This window comes from Anser brachyrhynchus (genome assembly GCF_964034855.1).
Source record: "Anser brachyrhynchus genome assembly, chromosome: 8".
Lineage (NCBI taxonomy): Eukaryota > Metazoa > Chordata > Aves > Anseriformes > Anatidae > Anser > Anser brachyrhynchus.
Genome location: NC_137702.1, coordinates 29,411,596 through 29,434,501, shown reverse-complemented (window position 1 = coordinate 29,434,501; position 22,906 = coordinate 29,411,596). Strand labels below are relative to the sequence as shown.

Genomic DNA, 22,906 nt, shown 5'->3' with positions numbered 1-22,906 from the left:
AAACTGCTAAGTTTCTAGATAGTTGAAAAGCAAAATCTAGACATCTAAAATGCATTTGCATGCATTGTTGTAATAGACTTAATTGTTTTTACAGAAAAAGGGATGCCACGTAGACATCTGGTATAGCTCTTCAGTTTTGTACTTGCACCCCTTGTCCCTGTGATCAACCTAAGATGGATGTAGATGTTGATGAACCGAACTAGACAAAGTAAAGCATTCTTAAGGTTTTAGAGGCTTCTGAAGATGTCTTGACTTGATAAAAACTGATACGAGCAGGTGTATCTTGCAGTTTGTAGTCTTACGTTAAAGCAGGTCCATGTTCGTACAGTGTTATCTTCTGTAGCTAATTACCATCTAAATGCATTTAATCGAAGCTTTAAATATTCAGAGAAATGACCATATGCTGTCAGGAAAGTAGAGATCAAATAAAAAATGGCTATTTTTATTTAAGTGTTCCTTTGAAATGCATTATTTTGAATCTTGGAACTATCTACAGAAAAAAGATTAAGCATTTCTAATTCCAGGGGATGCATAGTGCCTGTAACAATCATGGAATGTAATGGACCACCTAGTTCCACTGTGGACATCTGATATAGCGTGCCTGAAGCAATCTTCTGATCTTGAGCACCCACACGTGCAAGTCCAACACAAATTGTGTTTTCAGTAATTTCTGTAAGAAAGAATATTTAAGAAATGATTCTCAAAACTTTTTCAGAGACCAAGTTCAAACTGTCACATAAAAAGGTTAATTTACTGAGTGATAGCCAGATTATAGAGGAAAAAGTACTTGGAATGCTCAAATCTTATCCCCGCTCTTACACCTCCATTTAATCATTGGAGTAGCCTAAAATTAAGCCTGTTTTTCAAAGAAAATAAAAAGCTGTATCCTAGAGCTGTTCATAAGCAAGAGTGGGAAGGCAGTAGCAGTAAATAAAATTAATTCAGGAATTGTGTTCACTTAAGAGTAGACTGCTGCTTCTGATTAATTCTCCATAATGGATAAATGAAAGGATTGTTTCCTTTTCATCTTAAAAATATTTCAGAAATAAACTTTTAAAAGGAGTAGAGACAAAAAAAAATAGAAATTCATCTGACACAAGGGAGTTATCTTCATAGCTGCTCTGATTTCACCTCTGGTCTTGATAAACATCTTTCATAGTCTGCTCTTGACTAGTGTTAAGAACTCAAAGTCAAAACCACAGTCCTGCATCTTTGGGGTAACTAGATTCATACTGGTATTCATGTACAGCATAGTGTGACCAGTTTAAAAAGAACATAGCTGAGATTTTTGAGGCTTGACTGATCTAAAATGCCTGGAATCAGCCTCCTGCAACTAGAATTGATCAAAGAGCTCACTGTTAAAGACAGCCAGAAACAGTACAGGGCTACCAAACTGAGGCTTTGACTAAATCTCCAGGAGCCACTGGTGCACGTTCATCTGTGCTCAGTGAACTACACTGTGTTCAAGCTCTGCCAAATTCATCTAATGATTAGGATTAAAAGCCCAATTCCACTACAGATCGAGAGAATGCTAAGACAATGAGGAAGGAAGTAGTAGATTCAGGGACTCATCACTAAGTGTGAATTGAGAAGAGGAGTAGCAGATAAAAACACTGCACTAATAGTACCTGGTTCTTCTCCTTGGAGTCTCCTATTTTGAATAATGGCGAGAAGCTGTTCTGCAGCTTGGTTCACGCTCATGTAGCGCGGTGGCTCATAAATCTTCCTTCCTCTGCCAGGACAGAAAAGTAGAGTAATTTAACGTATAAACAATTCCATTATGGTTTACAGCATTCTTACAGTTTATTTCAAATGAAATCTATGACCTAGCAAATTGAACTTAAACAGGCCAGGCTGTCAGGCTGGGCCTTCTAGACAAGAATGGAATTTTTAAGGAAGACAGAACACAAGTCTCTTGTGCTCTCACCACACCTGTGAAACTGCAGGGCCTCCAGCTGGCAGATTGTTTGAATCCTAAAAGCAAATTCAGCTGTTGGAAGCAATATGCAGGTTTTGAAATTGCTCCTGAAAGATGCATTAGGCTTAAACTCAAGGGCAAACTACTGTTTTCCTGTCAAATGCCCTGTAGACAGATTATTACAGACTAGCAATATATTCTTAAATGAAATGCTTCTTTCTTTGCCAACTGTGGGTTCAATCAAACAGATTTTATTTTGAAATTCCAGAATAAACAAACCTCAATGATACTGTAAGATTTCACAAATGTTAATTTAGACCAGAGTTACAGCATGTGCATAAAGTAACTATTTTTATTCCCCATTGTCAAAACATACAGATTGCACAGAGATGATGAGAGTTTGATGAGTGTTTTTTGGATATAGTTAAATGCACACGAGCATTTTCTGTATTTTGCTTATTTAACTGTTAAAAAACAGTGGTATGTATTCAGTACTTCACACTGTTTCCAGACAACGTAAGGAAGAATGAATTCAGAACACTGTTTATGCTATTAACCTATTTCAGGATGGAACAGAACAGCAGTAAAAAAAAAACACCTGACCCGTCAAGCAGAAAGCTTACCCCATTCTGACCTAATGCTTCTCAGAGGAACTAAGATTATGCTCTGCTGCAGATTCATTCAATTACTCTAAGTAAAGCCAGGTCCTGTTGTAATGAACAGAAAAAAAAATCTACTCCTTGTAAGAAACAAAAGACCATGGCCACTCAGAAGTACAACAGAAGACAGGCAAGTTCAGTATTAAACTTTAGGTAAAGAAACTTTTTTTCTTATACAAAAAATACTTGGTAAATACAGTGTATGTTTCTATATATTTTCAAAATTGTGACTCACTTCATTAGATTCTCCACAGACTGCTCCTTCACTTTAATATCTGTAGAAAAAGAACAGTAACATAAAACACAGATTCCCTACAAACTTCCAAGTAAGCTTTCTGTGTAGGTAAAGCTTAGTTTAATTAGAAAATTCTATAAACTTTATAGCAACATTTTAGCTATTACAGGAAAATGGAATACGGCTTACACTGTTTCATGTTAACTATAAAGAAAGTAATGTGATTTCATGCGTGTGATTTTACCTAAAGATAGTGGAAGTTTCACAAATTTCAAAGTAGCTGAGATGAATAAAAATTACTAAGTATAAAAATGGCAGGCATATTTTCCATAGGATAAACTAAATGCTAGCATGTTTAAGCACACCAAGGTATTGGGACTACTCTTAAATTATGAATACGTTGTGGTCACAGAAGGTAAAACTGTACAACTGATGGACAGTGATTACATCACTACCATGCAGGAACCTACTTTCGTTAGCACTTCCGTCCTGTCCCAATCAAAATTTAGACAATCTTCTCTTATGGGAAAAAGGGGGGAGGGGACTGGCAGGGAAGGAGGTCAGGTAAGATTGAACATCTGCATTTTGTGAAACTCCAGTTGACCACAATCTCTCCAAGAGACCATCAAATGTTATCTGTATTCAAATGCCTGAAAAATATTAGTGAAAACTGGATACATTTTAAAAGTACTGCTTAAGTTCATGATCAACCCTTAAACCAAGGTAACTCTGAAGAGTGTGGTTTAAAATGCAAATCTCCAAGATTATTAGTGCATAGTTTACCAAATTGCTTTTATGTCAATGAAGTTGCTTTGAAATCAGAAGTGTATCAGCACTGATCTTTTTATATCATTATTTGTTTACGTGGTAATCTAATCTTGTTGGATAAGCAATCAATAAATAGACCAGAACAACCAAATTGTATTAAGGGACCGATTAGCTTAGGAATTAGTAGTTGTCAGCTGTGAGCTACAATGAGAGGTGGGTACTACGATTGTCCTTGAAGCATAAGATTCGAGTTTACTATTTCCAAATTTTTCCTCTCCTACTACCACGTAAAGAAATGAAACACAAAAAGGGAGTACGTAGAATTGATTATATACAAAAATCTAAAGAATACTTAGTTTTAATGTATTATAGTTGGAATAATCCTTGTTTCAAACACTTTTGAAGTCATCCTTCTTTAAAACAATTAACAGAATTCTGGTATATAGCCAAGTTTGAAAACAAACAACTTTCAAGGCATTGGAAAGTTTGATGTGCAGTGATGCTTACACATTTAAATTGTTTCCTGCTCAGGATTCCTCCAGTTACCACAGAATTTGTTTTTACTTAAAATATTAATGTATTTAGTACTGAGAGTTCCCACCTGTGTCTGAAAGATGATACAGAAAAGTATGCATATATACAAATATGTAAGTTCCATACAGTTTATACACTGGTAATTCCATAATCTTTAAGGATTTACCTGGACTAGTAAAGTTACCCAGAAAATGGCTTTCAGCCTAGGATTGTTGGGTGGGATAAAGATCAGACAGCACCATGGGAGAGCCTAAGGATAGTGCTCAGCGAGGAGCAGTACTGTATCAGACCTGTCTCAGCAATAATTTTTACAATACTGAAGCTTCTCAGATGACAATCACCTTTTGCCAAAACACCACCAGGTGAGATAATTAGGAAAGGGAGTATCACCTCACGAAATAGAAATGTGGTTAAATGTACCACTCACCTCCCTGAAAGTCAAATGTGTTGAGCTCTAACCTAATTAAGTCAATAAAAGACAGCTGCTAGCCACTGCAATCTGACCTGGATCCTGAGCTAGATCTAGGTTAAAATCACATTGATCTTTATAGCAAATAGAGGCCTCCTGCTCCTGTCTGACTTCTACAAAGGTATAATTTCTTACAGATTTTCTAAAGAGGAATTAAGAAATTCATGGGCAGTGTAGCATGAACAGCGGCTGAACTGATTCTAAGTACACATACACTGGAGTTCCAATTTTGGTATATTTTTAAAGATGTGTGTTATCTAACCTCTGTTTAATCACAGACTTCATCTCATGCCTTTCACTATTGTATCTGGACCCTGGCGATGATGATAGCTAAGGTACCAGGATAGCTGCTGCTTACCAAGTAAGCATAGTGTGTGCATTCCATTCTGCCTGTTCTTCTTGATCTTGTCAAAAAAACTTTCTGGCTTCCATGTATCTGTCCAGAAAACTATAGAAACCGTCTCTCCAAAATTGTACAACTGTAAAAACAAAAAACATATCCAATGACACACATCCACAGTCAATTCAAAAAATACTATTAGTAGTATAGCACACAAAAAAACTATAAAAACAACAAACTGGCAACACTGTGAAGTCCTGAGCATAGTGAAGAAGTTTAATAGTTTTCAGAGTACTCCTATGAGACACTTGTTTGGTCTCTCATAAATACACAACAAAACATTGCATTAAACAAAATCTCTCACTCTTCTTTATCTCTTGATTAGTTCTAGTGCATTCCTTTTCATTCCCTCCTTTCTAAGAAAATCTGTAATTAGTGAACTGTTTTTTCTTCTTTGTAACATAGGTGTGTTGCTCTTTTACTCTCCAAACAGTAAAGCATGTTAAAGACTGATTAATAAGCTACCCGTAACATTTTTACCTATCTCAGCATTTCCCTTTCCAATGTACAGTAACTTTCAATCTACCTTCTATTCTTTGTTACTTAATTCTGAAGGCAAATTCCTCTTAAAGGCAAAAGTTTGTAAGATTAGCACCAAAACTCTTATTTATTATTTCTTATTCTGGTTAAGGTACGCAACTTCTGGTAAAGCTGTAATACTTGCAATGTTTTCATAAGCTTTGATTCTACTGACACGGTAGGATTTATATTAAAACAGCACTTTCCTGCAGACAGAAGCTGTGCCATGCAAAAGCAATTACAGTCTAAAGAGATAGTTGATATGAAGATCTGAAGACAGAGACAGATTGCACCTAAAGCAGAGGTGCAAAATTGTTTATATGCACATACGGTAAGAACATCATTGCCAGCAGATTTCAAACGTGCTCACTGCCTTTATTCGTCCCTAATCTTGGTGAAGACATTTGAAGCAATATTCTTGCCAGTCATCTCCAGTGATGCAAAACTGAAAATTAGATGTAACCTAAAGCAGAATTTGGCTTGAAAGTTTTTGTAACCAACTTGAAAATGGGCAAAAGCATGCATCAATTTTGGTCAATTCAGCTCTGGAATGGGGCCAACCAAGATGGATTTTACAGCTTGCCAACGTTCTGTCTCCTCAAGCCTACCAGAGATACCGTCATCATACAGACTGTCCTCCCCACTTTCTGTTTAAACCTGCAAGGCAGAGCAGCTTTTTCCAGCCCACTATGGGAGGCACCGTGTACGCTGTTAGCAGAAAAGAGGACCCTACATGTAAGTAGCTCTGGCAGCTTTGTGCCATCTGGGGATTCCCCTATACATACTTATTCTACTGTGGCATTAGGTTGTGGTTTTAACTCCCTTACTCTATCTAGCAAAGCAGAATTTGAATCAAAGCAGAAAGTTGTTTGCTTCCAAGGGACTAAGAGCTCAAATTTTAACTATTCATGCTGATACGTACAGCCTTTATTCAAAGATTCCTGGAAGATTACTAAAAACATTTACATTTCCTCTTTTAAATATTTCATTCTAGCACAAGAACGAGAACACACAGTGCATATTTCACAACCTAAAGGTTCTTCCAGTAAACTAAATATAGGTTGAACCAAATGTATTGTTCCTGGTGTACCTTTTGAACTATTTCAAGGCTGTATTCTAGAGGAAGAAAATAAGGAAAAAAAAAAAAAAAACAAGCTATGTTTTGCCTATGTGGCTAAAGCTCTCTCCATTTTGTACCTTTTTTTGCCTATGTGGCTAAAGCTCTCTCCATTTTGTACCAAATGTGAAGCAAAACTATTGGAAAAAGGAGTTTCTCCTCTTCACTCTTAGAGCACCTGGGAAGACAGAAAAGCTAAACTTAAAGATTAAAAACGTAAAAAGCTTAAAGCTAAAACGTAAAGGCTTAAAGTTAACTTTAAATCTCATTGAGGAGGTGGCAGTATACCTTCAGCCATCAACAACTGCGAAACACGCAGTACCAGCCTAGCAAGCCAGCTTGCTGTCTGCCATCTGAAAGCCACTGCAGTCATTTTCCAAAAAGCAGCAGCCCTCCTTCAGCACAGAAAGTAGCCTCAATTAATCCCTTTGGCATTTTGATGCCCTGAAGGAGAAAATCTTCCACCTCTGCCTTTTTGCAAAAAAAAAAAAAGGACGTGCAGAAATGGATAAATGACAAGTATTTTATTGGGAATCAGATCTTTCAAACTACTGTCAGATATTAAAAACAAGTTGGATATAAACTTTTATGCCCTAGAACATTTGTTCTGATTGTTATTTTTCTTAGATATTCTTTTCCACTGATCATCACAAGGACTCTCCATCATCTTTATCAACAAAAAGCAAATTATCCTTTTTGTATAAGCATTACCACTGTCAGATTCACTGAATGCCCTTGTTTAATGCATTTTGCATTAGAACTGAAGTCTGTCAAAGAAATATTGAAACACTTTTGTTCAAAGTGGCTCATCTGTTCAGTAGAAACAACTTCAGAATATCTTCACATATTCGTAGTTTCAAAAATCTATACAGCTTCTCAGCACCTGGACAGCACTGAAGTAGCTTCTACAGAAACGGGATGGAATGGGGCATATTTCATTAACCTCATATAAGTGACTTTGCAACTTACACCTTTGTATGAAATAAGCTTTTAAATAATAGATTTCCTAGCACTAATTCATTCATATTTCTTAAGTTTAAAGAGGAGAAAATACTACTTTGGAAACTTTTTGGTATACAATCTATGAACGCTGTGGAATTGAAGCAATAAATGGATACTCCTATTGCGTTTGACCACTTGTAACCAATTACCATACAAGCAATTATATAGACACAAAAATTTCTTTCTCATCTACCATTTGATCTCTGCAGACATGTAAAACTTATGCAGACGGAGGTACTGTTCTTCCATTAGAGCAAGCCTGCATTACTTTAAAGAAGCAACACATAATTGTATCAGAACATAAACTTTTAACTTTCTATCCATGTACCTATGCAGAGTCAATTAGTTCCTAATACAGCTCTTTGTGCTGCCTGCTAATTCTTACCTCTGGAAATCTAGCACAAAGTCTTGGACTTCAAAGAAAAGCCTTGCTACAGAGAGAGCAGTAAATACCCAAAAGCCCACCGTTATCCTAAGGACTCAGCAGTTACAGATCTCAGCCAGAGACGCAGCAGGTGACTGGGCACTAGAACCCACTGACATTAAAAATGATCCTTTCCACAAACCACAGAAGATTCAGAATAGTGGCCCAAACTTCCAGGTAGCAGGTTTGTCACTGGAAAACAACTGTGACACACATTTGTCAGCCCACGTGTACTATAACACAGCTAAGGATTATTATCATGCTTTCGGATTGTTAGGAAGTTTAATATGACAACAAACAGCTCTGTGTTGTATTTTCTGCGAAACAATCGTGTTGCATGGTTGCTGGCACAACTTTAAAGATGGGCAACAGCAAATGAAGTTTCACAGCAGTCTTCTGCGTGCTGCACTCGACATCAAACAGCTGGGGTTTAGGAGTGGGCAGCATTTCTTCTGTACATGCTGAAACATTTCCAGCATCTCATCTGCGCAAATCATCAGATTTGTTACAGTGCCCACATTCTGCTCAAGCACAGAAGTGCCAGAATTTCTAAGGGGCTCAGTGAACTGGCTGGACAGACACTTGGTGCTCTAAACTTGGAAACTGATGTGTTTTTACCTTCTCCCTAATGCTCAAAATCTTCACAGAAGAATTTCAAAAGCTCATTTTGAAAGACCTGTCTTTGGAAATACCCCTCCCCCTGCCCAAGCAGTAATTGGCTTAAGCAAAGCTTTGTGTGCTTAACTTTTGCAATGCAGCCAGCTAAGGTCAGGAAGGGAAGCCAGAACTCTCTACTCCCAGGCAAGGTTCTGTCTGCTGAGTTTTCTGCCTCTCACAAAATACTGAAGAAAGCTGTTCTTCAATTCACATTTGCATCAGCTCAGAACAAGCTATAACTTTCTATTTTGTTTACACACATAATACAAAAGAATATCAGACAACTTTTGGGACTGAAGTGCCTGTCTGCTTTCTATTAGTACTTCTAACCCTTCTATTAACAGTATTTCTTACTTAATTTGTTTGTATAAGCAGAATTGATTGCAAATTGTGATTTGTTTCACAGAATAAACTGGAAGAAAAAGTGCTGTACCATGATCTCAGCTTGGATAGTCTGCCTGCAACTAGAATTTCAATGAAACTAACGAGCAACTTCAATAATGACCAGTCTGAATGACATCAGCAACTTGAAGCTGTCCAGATCGACAGACCTCACTAAAAATACTGATGTCAATAATCACCACAAAAATACAGAGCATGAAAAGAAGGAACAAGCTGAGACTAAATAGGGAAATTAAAAAAGGAAGATTCCCTATCGCCTCTAAAGTGTACTAAAGCAAGCAGGAGAGACGATGCAAGATGATGCTAAAGGGCAGTAGGACAACAGCTGCAGAGAAACCACGAAGTAAACATTTCAAAATGCAGACATTTATTTTTACAGAATCTCTCCCAGAATTACTGCTGTATCAGCTGCAATGATGATAAAGCAATTCTTCACTTAACAGCCTACCTCCTCTCCTAAAACTTCAGCTTCAGAAGTGGAAACATGACAGGGGAGGAAGGTAAAAGGGAGTCTTGTCATTACATTTTTCAGCATAAATGTAACCCACACAAATCCCCACCAGTCCCATAGGACTGTGAGGATACTCAGATGTTACACTGCAGATAGTTTTCACAGGACAGGACTGTTCTGCAAATGAATATACTACACAGCCTGATCACGTCCTGCTGACAGACATCCAGAGACTATTCCCCAGTGGAATCTGGAGACTGTATAGCATCTTGCATCATCCCAGGTGGCTTCTTGATAAAACCCATTGAATTTACACTGCAAATCTAAGGCACATTTTGTTTACCCTTGTCATAAGAGTTTTGATGTGATGCCAGGTAATATTCATCCTCAAAAAAAGGAGCCTAACAAGTCAGACTTTTTCCCTTTATCCTCCACAAGCGGTTAACAACCCTCCATACCATACACACCATATTAAAAGGTTCTTACTGTGCTATGCATCGTATACTGCTGCCAGAGAACAGCCTAGGAAGGACAATCGTCAACAAAGAGGTAGCAGGAATCAGACAAGCTTCATTTTTGTTTGCTATTGGTCATATTAAACAACCACAGGCCTAGGCCTGGCTGTTTATGCCATCTTATTTAGTACCGTGGACTTTTAACAACTTTGAATCCATCACATGAGAAGGTTCATGTGAAGTAGAATGCTTTTTACAGTTAACACACATAGAGCTGCAACTCCTTGTGCTACCGCAGGCCCACAGATTGGCTTGGCTGCCCCAAGAACCTCCAGTCCCCTTAGTACATGCCAGCAAGGGAACTGTGAAGAAAAATATGTTTGGCTGATGGAAGCCCACTCCAAATGATTGCAGTCTTCAGAAGGCAGCTGAGACTAATCACATAAAAGCAGATAAAGGGAAGAACACGTTTTTCCTCTTAGCTGTCTCCTATATCAGTGCCTAAGAAATAGCTGCTCTATAAGAAGAACAAAATTCAACTATCAAAAGACTTCAAAACTTCAAGCAAACCCGAACAGGACAGCATCTTCCCTCCAAGGTAACATCCCTTTATCTTTGGTAAGCTTGTTAGGCTCTTCCCAGCGATATCAAACCTTCCCACCCTACTCACTTTGGTTACTCATCTGAGACTAAGACAACTAAATGGAGACAAAAGTCTGTTGGGAGTAAATGGATGTTTCTGGGCTGTATTTCCTGGTGACAAATGGCACAAAGTTGCACAGCAAATATGAGTAATAAGCCAGTGTAACTAACATTGATTTACCATTTAGTTGGTTTGAGAAGCAAATGCCAACTTGTAAAAGGCTCAGAGGCAGGTAGTCAGAGGCAAAAACAACTAGTGGTAGAAAACAGTTTATTTTAACTGTCAGTGAATAAAAAAAAAATTTGCATAGAGCCCCTCCTATTAGAGCAAAGAGTATTTTTGAAAGGTTAAGATGCACAGAGAGGGTGGAGGTGGAACTCAGGTTCCGCTCCCGCAACTACTACAGGTTTTCTATTTGACTATGACCACGGCAAGTTATGACAGCATCGTTCAGCCTCCCTATCTATAAGTAATACTCGTCTATTTGACACAGAAAGTTTACTCACCTATTTAGCAAAGACTCAAAGATAACACAGCAAGCACTGCTTTTGTGTTTAAATGAACAGCTAGTAGCTAAAAGGCAAAACTACTTTGCAGCTGTAATTGTGTTACAAGGACTAAGTGGACTGCAAACAAAAAATATCATGAAGATGAGTCACTGAAGGAGACAAGGCGACATGCAGATGTTTGTTCCGAAGCTATTCAGGTGGAAAGTGGGTATGTCTCAAAAGAAAGGCAGGTCTTTGCTATGACATGTTTTTAACTAACTATCCCACCAAAATATAAAATAAATGCTTACAAAACTAGCAGCACAATTCTCCCAGAAATGAGTGGCTCTTCCTCTGGATCTACACCTCTTTATTAAAACGAAGCAATAAATGGAACCAAATATAAAGATGGTAACTGAAAGCCTGGAAAATACAATGGTGTTCTTTCTACAAATGAAAGAGGTGTAACTCCTTCCTTCCACAAAGACCTTAAAGGTGTAAAAATAAAACTATTATTTATTGCTAAGGTTAAATTAAGAACACATCACTTAAAGATCTTGAGGCAGTCCAGATCATTCACTGTGTTTTGATAATACGAGCAGGATAATAATCTGCTTTCCAGTCGGGCAGAGATTTTGGGCAGTACGAAGGCTATATGCCATTTCAGCTAACTAGCAGGATTAACTAATTGGTATGTTTGCTGAAGCTAGAACCTGCTCACCATATTCTATATTCTAGCTATTTTCAAGCATATCTCTTGGAAAATCCTCTCTTCCTTCTTTTGTCTTTTCTTTTCCTGTACTTTTCTTCTAACTCCTTACCTTAGTCTTCTGTCTCATCCCCATGGCTTGCTTCCAGCTCTGCACCTTAGTTCTTTCTGTTTGTTTGTTGTTTTTTTTTTTAATAGTAACACCATTATTTCAAGCCATTTCAAGCTGCATCACCCCTTCACATGCGTCCCAGTTCAGAATGATGCATTTTCCTCATGTGCTTGACCATCCATACTGCCCCCTCAAACTTACGCCTATCAGAACTGGGTCAGAATGAATTTTATCCTGTGAGCTCCATTCTGGCCATTCTAGTCAGTGACCCTCTCAAACTCATCCAGATGTCATACAGATTAGGAAGGAAGGAAAAAGGTATAAATTAGAATTTTGTTGTTGTTGTTTTGTTTTTTGAATAGATCTGTCTCTTTATTCTAGGGCTAAAAGCCTTACCAGTCAACACCTATTCTAAAAACTGAGTGTGGGTATAGATAAAGCCATGGAAGTCAGGTTAGACTCTTCTCTTTGTTCTCAATTTGCAATGCTGAATCCTCATCAGATAGGGCTAAGGCAGCATCAAGATGACTATTGGGCAGCTGAGCAGTGGTAAATAAGAGGTAAGCCTGTTAACCTAAAATACTAAGCTTTAAAAGTTACAGAACTATGGTGCAGCCGCTGACAAGGACAGCTGACATGCCCCATTAGTTACCACCTAGCAGAAGTGCCCTCTGAGAATTTCAGCCTTCCCTTGAAGACTTCTGTCCCACCTCTTTGACTCCCCCGGCAGCGTACGTAGTCAACTGCGTGACTCTCTTCTCCGGTGTTCATTCTCCACTATAACAGGAGTCAGTGATCAACGTACTTGCATGTCAAATTCCAGGCAAGAGAGGTGAACCTTCACAGAACATGCTAAGAGGCATTCACAAAGAGGCACTTTTCCTTGTTTCTTTCCCTACTTCACCTTCTGTTTTGTTTTAGAAGGAAAGGATGTTCTTTAGACTCGAAAAAGAGACAATGAAGCACAGCAAGAACAGTGTAAAAGGGGAGTCACAGCAAGATACAGAACCTTATGCCCAATCTAATACTCTGACTGATACTGACTTAAGTATTAGTCCCCTGGTTTCAAGAGCTATAGCTCTTGAAGTATCAATCTCTGAGATCATCCCAGAAGTCTGGAAAGTTTAATTTTCAAAACTAAAAATCTCAATTATTTATAAAAATAAAATCCTAGCCTGTACAGCCTTCAATACAGCTCCACTAATTGTTAGTTAAATGGGTAAGGCAGTTTTTTTTTTGTTTGTTTGTTTGTTTTTTTTAGAAAAAAATACATTCACCCTTCACAAGTTGGCAAGAAATATATTTATGCTCTTTGTGGAAAAAACACCACTAATGCTCTGAACGTATCAAAAATTCATAGATAATGTTTACATATATGCAGAGATTGCTGCACAATACTTCTGATATACAGAATCACAAAGCTTACTTTAGTTAAGTTACTTCAGTAACTCTATTGTACAGGAAGACTGCACAACTGCCAGAATGTTGTTGGCTACATAGAAACATCACTGGTGACAAGCAACATGTTCTTTTGTGAACACACTGGGCTGTAGCTGCGTTTTACTAAGGCCTAATCAGCAGTTACAGCTCACTATGCACATGGCTTTCAGAACAGCATATAAAGGTGTTTCCTGTTTTTCTCTAGAAAGAAAGAAAGAGGTTTTGTATCACAATCAGATTAAAACAAGAAAAAAGGCCAAGCCTTTTCTGTGGTGAGGCAAAAGAGGAATCCCTGTTATACTTGACAGCAACATTACAAGTTGAAACACACTAACCCCAAAAGTAAATTGATGGCAGGAGATCACCATGAACATAAAGAAGTAAAGACTGTTGAAAGAAATTATAAACTTCCACCACAACTCGAATTAAACCACCAGTTGTTTTTTGTATGTTTTTTTTTTTTGTAAGATACCCCTCACTTGCTGTTTATGCCTTTGACGTACAATGAAGAGTTAAATGTATAGCTGGTTATAGTCCTGTCCGGTAACACAATATGATCACTATTTCCTAAAATGCCTTTTACAACAACAGGAATGTTGACTTATGAGAAGGCAGTCCCTCCCAAGCCAGAACGGAAAAGAAGACTATTGCCAGAATGAATAACATCACATTTCCTTCGTGCTCTGTTCCTTTTAGTATGGGATAAGGAAATAGTAAGCTAATCTCCAAAACTCTGTATATGTGAAAAAACATACAACTGTAATATATTCCCAGTTAGTTTTTTCTTTTTTTTTTTCCCAATTAACCTAGAAGCTCTATAGTCTTCATTCCTATGCCTGACTGGAGTTACGGAGGAAGCAAACTTTCAGAAAATTTAGTCATCTGTACTTTTGGGGAGTATGAGCCTTGCATCTTCTTTCCTAATGAACAAAAAAAGAAGAGTAGAAAGGTAGTGGGTAGCAAAAACTACCTGTCAACAGTTCAACTGCAGAAGCAAACTTTGTACCACTGTTAAGCCAATAGGGGAAAGAGTGAGCCCTAGCCTCAACTCTTGTGTTATCTGCCCCAGTAAGTGCAGTCATGCGATAGCTGCCATCTGTCTGCTACAGACATAGATTTTAGACATCAAGGAACCTATTTCCTTCCTAAAAGATAATGTTGCCTGAGTCTTATAGCAATAGGCAGGTGTCACTTAGAAAGTGCCCACAGGAAGAATTATAAAGAATGTGACAATCCTATCCTGCATTCCCTTTAATATGAGCATGATCTCAGAATAGGTGTCAATGCAGCGTTGCTAAGCTGTCAGACGAGACAGGGTTCTCATGTTTCTAAACCATTCAGAGGTGATCACAGCCAGATATAACACCCAGTTTATTGCAATAGATTTTCTGCTGTTGGGCAGCATAGAAATATGGCTATTGAAGTTTGCCAGTGTGAATCTGAAGACACCAGTTTACTGAAACAAAAAATGGTGTTCGTTCTGTTAAGCTAGGAAGGAATGCTTCCTCCTGCAATGATGAAAACTTATTCAAATGCTCAACTGTTCCCTGTAGCACACATATTCCTGTGCTTTCTTATAGTGTTGGTAAAGTGGGACCTTTGTTTAGAGTGTCGCAGACACAGGGAACCATTCTGAACCCTGAGAGGGCAGATTCCACATTAAAGAAATGAACGAAAACAAAAGAGGGATGCTTCAACTAATCTGTATGTGATCAGTAATGAAACATACTCTGACATAGCATTCCTCATGCAGGAAAAGTAAATAAAGGACCTGTATGCATGTAAAAAGAAATAGTGCAATATTTCTTGGGGGACAGTAGACCTTTTTTAGCTATGCAAGAAGCACAAAAAACTGTCTCCTTGGCTAGGCAAATCCCTTCTCTCTCAGCAGATGGACAGGAAGTGAAGGCTTGTCAACCTGGGAGAGAAGGAATGCATCATATATAAGATTTTGGAGTTAGTTACAATCCAAGCTGGGCACATAGGCTTGTGCATACATTCCTTTTATTACAAGACCAGCATACTCCACAATGGGTTTAACAACCTGATTTAAGAATAAACTTATCAGGTGACCATCAGTAATGCATGGAAGCCAATATGAGCAAAGCATTATCTGTAAAATAACTTAAATACCAAAGCTTTTTGAGGCAGAGGGAAGTTAGAGAACGGAGAACAAAAGTACTACTATTAATTTACACATGGGCTCATCAAAAGGGACTTTTGCTGACATGTAGCATGCTGAAAAGGAAGTGTTAACAAATTCTGCCAGCAGAACTGTACAATTGCTACAGATCTTCAGACTTCGGATTGCAACATGCACTGCTTACAGCAATAGAGGAGCTCACTAATTCTATGTTTAGCACTTGTGGAATACCATGTATACAAAAATGTTACCTGTAAACCACAGCATCCTACTGCATTCATTATTGAAGCATTGTGAATGACCCTGTACGGAATTCCCAAGTTTACTGCACGTAGTACTAAATCACTGTGTGTCGTGGCCCTGTGAAAAGAAGGGAAAGGGATTAAAGATTGAAAAGATACAGTGACCAAGTATTACTGTCGTTATAGTTTGCTTTGAAAGTAAAATTAAACCCTTCACAAATAGGGAAATGCATAGGTGCCAAAAGGGCAACAACAACTTGACTAATTGTTACAGGAAAGTAAAAACCCCAATAAGGTTTCCACACGCTGCCTTCCCCAGCTGAAAATACCAAAAGCCTCAGTGTGCTACCATTCTTTCTGGCATCATTAAAACTCTAACACTAGCACAATTGTTCCTTTTTAAAGCAGCTTTGGCAACTACATGAAAAGGAAAGTTCCATTTGTCCTTTGTCTTCTGCAGGTGCCTGCTGGACATCTGTTGAGCTGTGAAATTCAGCTCTGTTTGGCATAGGCTTCAGCAAAACGCCAGCATTTCCTTACTCACTGCACAGGCAGACCTCCTCTCATCTAGGAAATGCTAGGAAAGCAACTCTCTCAAACAAGAACTTGGAACAGACTGAGGTGAACTAACTGCGTTCGGTACTTGGAAAAAACACCCTTACACTAAATGTACTTTTATGAACATGTACGCTAAGTGACTCAAACTAACAATGCCTAGGCTTGAGTGGTCAAGTTTATTCTGAAGTAACTAAGAAAAATCAAGTTAAGTTTAGAACTGAGCTAAATTTGGCTCTTAGGTGCATAATGTTAAAAAAAAAAAAAAACTCCTTACAGTGACTGGAGCAAGAATCACTGGGCTCACAAATAATAAGATTAGGACTAAAGTCCTTCTAAGATGGTAAGTAAATATAGATCCAGCTAATCTTATTTTTGAACTGCGACAATTTTTAAATGTTTTGCTTGCCCATGTGTTTACGTACATGCTCGGCACTCCATTTTCCATGTGAAATAGGAAAATGCACCTACCCCTGCCTAAATTTAAACAGTGACTTTAGCCATCTCATCCCAAAGATGTACCATGCGTTTCTGGCCATTCCAAAGAAAGAAATTGCATATGCTGATCAGAATAATTAAATAGGAAAACTGCTTTCACCCTGGCCTGGTTCGGTTGCTCTAACAGAATTTCCCCCATTATCAGTGTGATAATTTCCACACTTCATGTCTGACTAGCACCAATAGCAGCAGATCAGGTGCTTCAGACAGGAACACAAATGTGGCAGCAGCTGTTAAGGATGTAGAATGAGTCATTAAAAAAAATAAAAATCAATTTCACTGAAGGAAAAATGAATAGAGGAATCTCAATTTAGGAAACCAAATGACCAAGGGATCAGCTGGCTTTATGCACTAAAATTTGCTCCCGCCAGATTTTTCTCCCAGTAGATCTGTCCGTAATGACTGTAGCTAAAAGCAGAAGTGCCCTCACAAGCACTCAGCTAATACGCGCAAAAGCTTGATGGATTCAGCCCTTTGCACCCAAGGCTATACTGGTGTATTTTCTGTCACTGATACTGAGTTTAAGACTTTTTGTGGGTACTAATAATACAAATATTAACACAGGCTAGATGAAGGTGGGCTTTCCAATACAATACTAAAATTGTCAGACTCCTGCTAGCACGTCCATGGTTTTATCTATGTCTGCAGAGGAAACACTTGCAGTGAGCACTAATGAGAACTTTAAAATGGGCACAACTTGTTTCATCACCTTCACCATTAACCACTTATACCTGAGGGTTCCGAAGACTGCCAAGTACTCTTCCTGCTGGCAAGCATACTTGACACTCTAAGATCAGCTGCAGTCACACAGCTTCTATCGAACTCTCATGGGGCTTCTCTTAGGATGGAAACATTCAGTACTCTTTCCAAGAAACCTCTGAAAGCCCTAAATACTCAGGGCTCTACATAGGCAGAGGAGTAGTTCTAACTGCAATACAAAGAACTAAGAACACAAACACTTAGACAGTAGCAACTCATTCTAAAAAAGGGTAGTTTTCTACAGTGATGTAGTATGTTATAGCTGATCAGAACTGCAATATTTCATCACTGAAATTACTGATACTTGAGGCAGACTGAGATGCTGCTTACAAGTAGCAATTATAATTCAATAGATGTAGAGGGTTTATGTTGTGCACTTATACCAGTCCCTGGATCATAGCACAAGGGTACAGGTAATGTGGCTCTACACTCTACATGAATCCTAATTTTAATGTTAATATGCACTAGAAGTATAATGAATATTTCTGAAATACAGCATCATCTGTCCCTAAGAACTAGTTTAATATAATATTCTCTTGCCAATTCCCTTCAACCTGTGTTTACATAACTTATCTGCTTTTGACAGGTGTGTACACTGCTCTTCTTTTTCATAAACTATTTTTTCACTCATAGGGTGCTCAGTGATTTGACTTTTTTTCTTCTGCCCTGTAGCACTGCGAAAAAAAATAAATCTTGAATCACCAGCTGGAGACTAAAAGCTCTTCTGTGTGGCTTGACGTTACAGATTGATGATGCCTGACTGATAAGACAGAAGGGAGATCCTTCTGGTAATAGAAAAAGACTGTACCTTTCAGCAGGCATTAGAAGTGGAAACAAAAGGCTTAATAAACAAAACTGAGAAGACATTTTTAATGACTTAACTGATTTTAAAGACTAGCATATATCAAAGCCTAAGTGCTGTACAATCAAGTCAGTATTCTTTCTAAAACAGCTAAGAATTAAAGCTGCAGTTTATAAATGCTAATCACAAGTAAAAGAACATTTTCTCAAAACATAGCACATTTCTTTTCTATGTGACATTCTAGAATCTTTTCTGTTAGCAGATAAAACCTGGAACAAAATATTTTCTATAAAAGCTAGCATGAAGATTGTGATTGCTGAAGGAAACACCTATGTATCCCAGAGGGTCCACGTTTCCTGGGTGAGGAAACTCCAAGGCAGAAATGTGGACAACTGCGTGTATATTTTGTATGCAATAAAAATATACACAGACATAAAAAGTGCTTCTGGTCTGAAAATCAGCTTCTTCATGAAGAATTAGAGCTACGGAGGATAGCCCCTTCCTTTTGGAAGAAGAAAGTGATCAAGCTTGAGCAATAACTAAAATGTTGCTTCATCTTACCCAAAGGGATCACCAACAACAAGAAAAGCGACATCGCAAACATCAGCGTCTTTTAAAATGCTATCTGCTTCTTGTTCCACCATTTCTCGGTCAGCCAAAATCAATTCTTTTCCATAAAACTTTTCCTAGAAGTTGAAATTAATAAGAAACACCAAAATAAGACAAGTGGGAGTGTTTTCATCTCTCTTAGTATGCTTGCTTAGAAACATGGACAATGGGCACTGGAAAGGAGAACATGACTATCATCCCCAGCTGTTTGACCCACGTCTTCAGAGAACCCTGCCTCCCCTTGCGAGAACGCATGGGCTTCCCATTAGGCAGCTCACGAGTTGACAAGAATTACTTTCAAACATATTATTTCAATACTGACTTGGCTCCAAGAATAGCTCATTCACACCCACATACTGCAGCTACCCAGGCGGACTCTAGGCATAGTAATTCAACCAGTCATCCTGTTTTAAGGCATCTCCTCTCCCGAGTCAAAGCCTAACTGCTCAGGATACTTATAATACTGACACAAAACCAGACACAAATATGACACTAGCTATACTATAGCCTAGTTTTATAGCTTTTATTTTTCTTTTGTACATTGCAACTAACCACATCTAACGAATAACTTCGTATTAATCCTTCATTTTCAGTCCTCTGTAAGAAATAATTTACCTCATATATGGGTAAATTTGTATTTGATTCTGTCCTTCATTTTTCTTCAGCAGCCCACTAATCGTTGGGACTCTTTGTATGTTTTAAATGCCTTTATTTCCAGAATCAACCTCACATGTGTAATAAAGCTTCATAGAATCAGAATACAAAAAGAATCATAGAATCATTCAGGTTGGAAAAGAGCTCCAAGATCATCTAGTTCAGCCTCCAACCTAGTACTGAAGTCTAGAAACATGTTGTCTGACCATCCTGAACATATCTGGCTCCGTAAGTTTCACCACTCATTTCACATGCTCTTTACATGATTAGATTTTTTTTTTTTTTTTTGCCAGGGGCACAGACCAGAAAGGGTGTTTTTATTCTGAGTAGTACTGAGCAAATTTGGGCAGCATGGTTTAATGGGTGATATTGGTGGTAGGGGGATGGTTGGACATGATGATCTGGGGGGTGTTTTCCAACCTTTATGATTCTATGTACATAAAACTACCAAGTCAGTTATGGTTCTGAAACATTTTACTGTGTCCACGTTTTGGCTAGGACAGAGTTAATTTTCTTCCTAGTAGCTAGTATAGTGCTGTGTTTTGGATTTAGGATGAGAATAACATTGATAACACACTGATGTTTTAGTTGTTGCAGAGCAGTGCTTACACTAAGTCAAGGACTTTTCAGTTTCTCTTACAGCCCTGCCAGCTGGGAGGCTGGGGGTGCACGAGGAGCTGGGAGGGGACAGAAGCAAGGCAGCTCACCCAGACTGGCCAAAGGGATGTCCCATACCGTGTGGTGTCATGCTAAACCATGATACGGGGTGGCTGGCTGGGGTGGGAGGGGGCATTGCTTGGGGATGGGATAGGCATTGGTCAGCAGGTGGTGAGCAACTGCATCGTGCATCACTTGCTTTGTACATTCTAATATTATTACTATTATCATCATTCTTATTTCTCTTCCTTTTCTGTCCCACTAAACTGTCTCTAATTTCAACCCAAGAGCTTTTACTTTCTGCCGATTCTCTCCCCCGTCCCACTGGGGGGTGGGGGGTACCGAGCTGCTGTGTGGTGCAGAGCTGCCTGCTGGGTCAAACCACAGCGCTCTCTGCCCTGTACTCCACAGCTTATCTGGAGATAAGACACCTACCCTACAGGCAAGCTAGTCCTGTTTTTTGTATTATTTCAACATTAAGTGTTATCTTCCTATGACCAGTGAGGACATGAGTTCTAGTGTGTATATTTTTATGACTGCTTTCGGGAGCAAAACTAAACTAAAACTAAATACACAGCGTATTTAGTTAAAAAAATAAAAATTATCTGCATGCTGCCCAACAGCCCACCTCTGACCGACCTGTGTACACGTTCTGGAAGACCCGCGAGGATGGGGCACTTGGTGCACATAGCAGCAGGGAGACCTGGGCCACTCAAACTATGCCAGCAGGCATCGTAACGCCTTGGGCGGCTAGAGAGGCTCAAAACTCCGAAATGTACTTTTTTTGTTAGTATGTCTGTGGATTTTATTTTTAAATCGGACATTTTTCTCATCAAGTTCTCTGATATTCCCAGACCTCCTCAGGCTGTCAGAGAGGTGAAAACTAGCCCCCAAACGCCAACAGCACTCGCAAGGAGGAAACCTTTATTTCCGCTCCCCTCACGGGCAGGGGCCGATTCCCCCCGCGGGCCGTGCAGCCCCCGGCCCCAGCCCGCTGCCCCCGTGCCGACCTACCAGCGCCTCCCGCCCCGCGGGCAGGACGGACGTGTAGGCCTCCAGGTACACCCTGCGGCACCGCCGCACCGCCTCCAGCCCCTTCACCGTGATGTCCTCGGCGTCCCCCAGGCCCAGCCCGATGAGGTACAGCATGACTGGGGGGGGGGGAGGTCAGGCCCGGCAGCGTCGCCTGCCGCGGGAGGGAAACGGCCGTGAGCCGGGACCGGCCGCTCCTGTCACCGCCCGCCCGCCCTGCCCGGCCTCAGCGACAAGGCCCCGAGGCCCACCTGCCTCCCGCCAACGCCACGCTTTGCGGCACTGGGCGGCCGCGGAGGCCGCCGGGAGTTGTAGGCCGCGGGTCGCCGGCGCCCGACATGGCGGCGGCAGCGGCCGGGGGGGGCGAGGTGCGGGGCCGCCCCGTGGTGCTGCTGCGCAGCGGCTGCAGCATCCCGGTGCTGGGGCTCGGTGAGTCCCCGCGGGGCTGGCGGCGGGCCCGGCCGCAGGCGGCACCCCAGGAGCTTCCACCACGCACAGAGGGGCCGGGGGGCGGCGAGGGCTCAAGCCGCGGGGGCTCGCAGCGCTCGGTGGCCCGGGGAGGCGCCGCCGCCTCGCTACGTCCCGTGCGGGGGAGGCCGCAGGTTGAGAACGGGGGGGGGCCATTGCTCACCTCATCTGGTTTTCCTGATTTTTAGCGAAGAGTTGTCTTTTTATGTAGTTGTTTATATAGCCACATATTTACAGTAATTACTTTTTATTGGTGGTAAAAATAAGTAGTTAATTTCTCTCTTGGAGCTTTTGCACGGTATTTGAGGATCTCTTTCTGTCTCTTCTTTGCAATCTTTCCAGATGCCTCTTTCATTGATAACATACTCTAAAACGTGAGTACCCTTACCAATCACCCTTACCTTCACAATACAATTTTGTCATGGACTGATCTGATATCCCAGGTTTTTCATTGTTTTAGATAAACGTACAAATCAAAGACAGTTACATTCTTTGTCTGTGACACCAGAGCTAATCAGTCACACAAGTATCAGGCTAAGCAATAAAATAAAATGACCCGTGTGCTCTTTTCGTCTTTATCCCATGACTGTGTACTGACTTCAGAGCAATTATTTAGGATTTTCATTAGTGTAAAGCAGGACAAAATTGGAGCTTAGGATCTTAGAGCATATTAAGCCATTTAAGTTGATAGGAGTTGGCTTTTCATTTTAATAGGGTTAAGTTTTCATCCAGAAACACTATATGAATAGCTAGAGTTAGCAATGCTCATCCAAAATAATTTGAACAGACTTAAATAGTCTTAGCAACTCAGCATCAGCAAGAAAAGGATTTAAAAGTCTACAAAATGTTGCTAACAGTTTTTACCACGTGCACTTATATGCATTACGTGTGTTCATAAGCATGTGGCGTGTATATACCCAATGTATGAACTTGTTAGTTTAGTATCTACCAAGAGTACTCCATGCAGCCATCCCTTACATAGTCCCTTACGTAGTGAGCAAAGGGGCCTATGTTGCTCAGAAGGACAGGTTTTCTTCCTTTCATTGAATTCTTTTCTCTAACCTGTGACGGTTTTTCGACAGTTT

General features: G+C 39.8%; 2 protein-coding genes and 1 long non-coding RNA gene across 3 annotated transcripts in view; 2 read left to right on the top strand and 1 right to left on the bottom strand.

Moving 5' to 3' along the window:
* Positions 1-424: 424 nt before the first annotated feature.
* On the bottom strand, positions 425-21,477 carry DPH5 (diphthamide biosynthesis 5). The gene is made up of 7 exons (XM_080602542.1): positions 21,336-21,477; positions 18,963-19,087; positions 15,797-15,905; positions 4,942-5,062; positions 2,813-2,852; positions 1,629-1,732; positions 425-670 (listed from the first exon to the last, which is right to left on the bottom strand). The coding sequence occupies exons 1-7, from the start codon at positions 21,468-21,470 to the stop codon at positions 447-449; spliced, it is 858 nt and encodes a 285-aa protein (XP_080458668.1). The 5' UTR covers positions 21,471-21,477; the 3' UTR covers positions 425-446.
* Positions 5,070-18,271, top strand: LOC308199070. The gene is made up of 3 exons (XR_013954364.1): positions 5,070-6,237; positions 9,109-10,608; positions 16,248-18,271. It is a non-coding gene; the product is annotated as an uncharacterized lncRNA (long non-coding RNA).
* Positions 21,478-21,650: 173 nt separating the features above from the next.
* LOC308199065 (putative oxidoreductase ZK1290.5) overlaps positions 21,651-22,906 on the top strand; it is a 44,985-nt gene continuing 43,729 nt past the window's right edge. Inside the window, exon 1 of the mRNA XM_080602541.1 lies at positions 21,651-21,782. Coding sequence (XP_080458667.1) covers positions 21,692-21,782 — 91 coding nt within the window. The 5' untranslated portion in view covers positions 21,651-21,691. The remainder of the gene's footprint in view (positions 21,783-22,906) is intronic.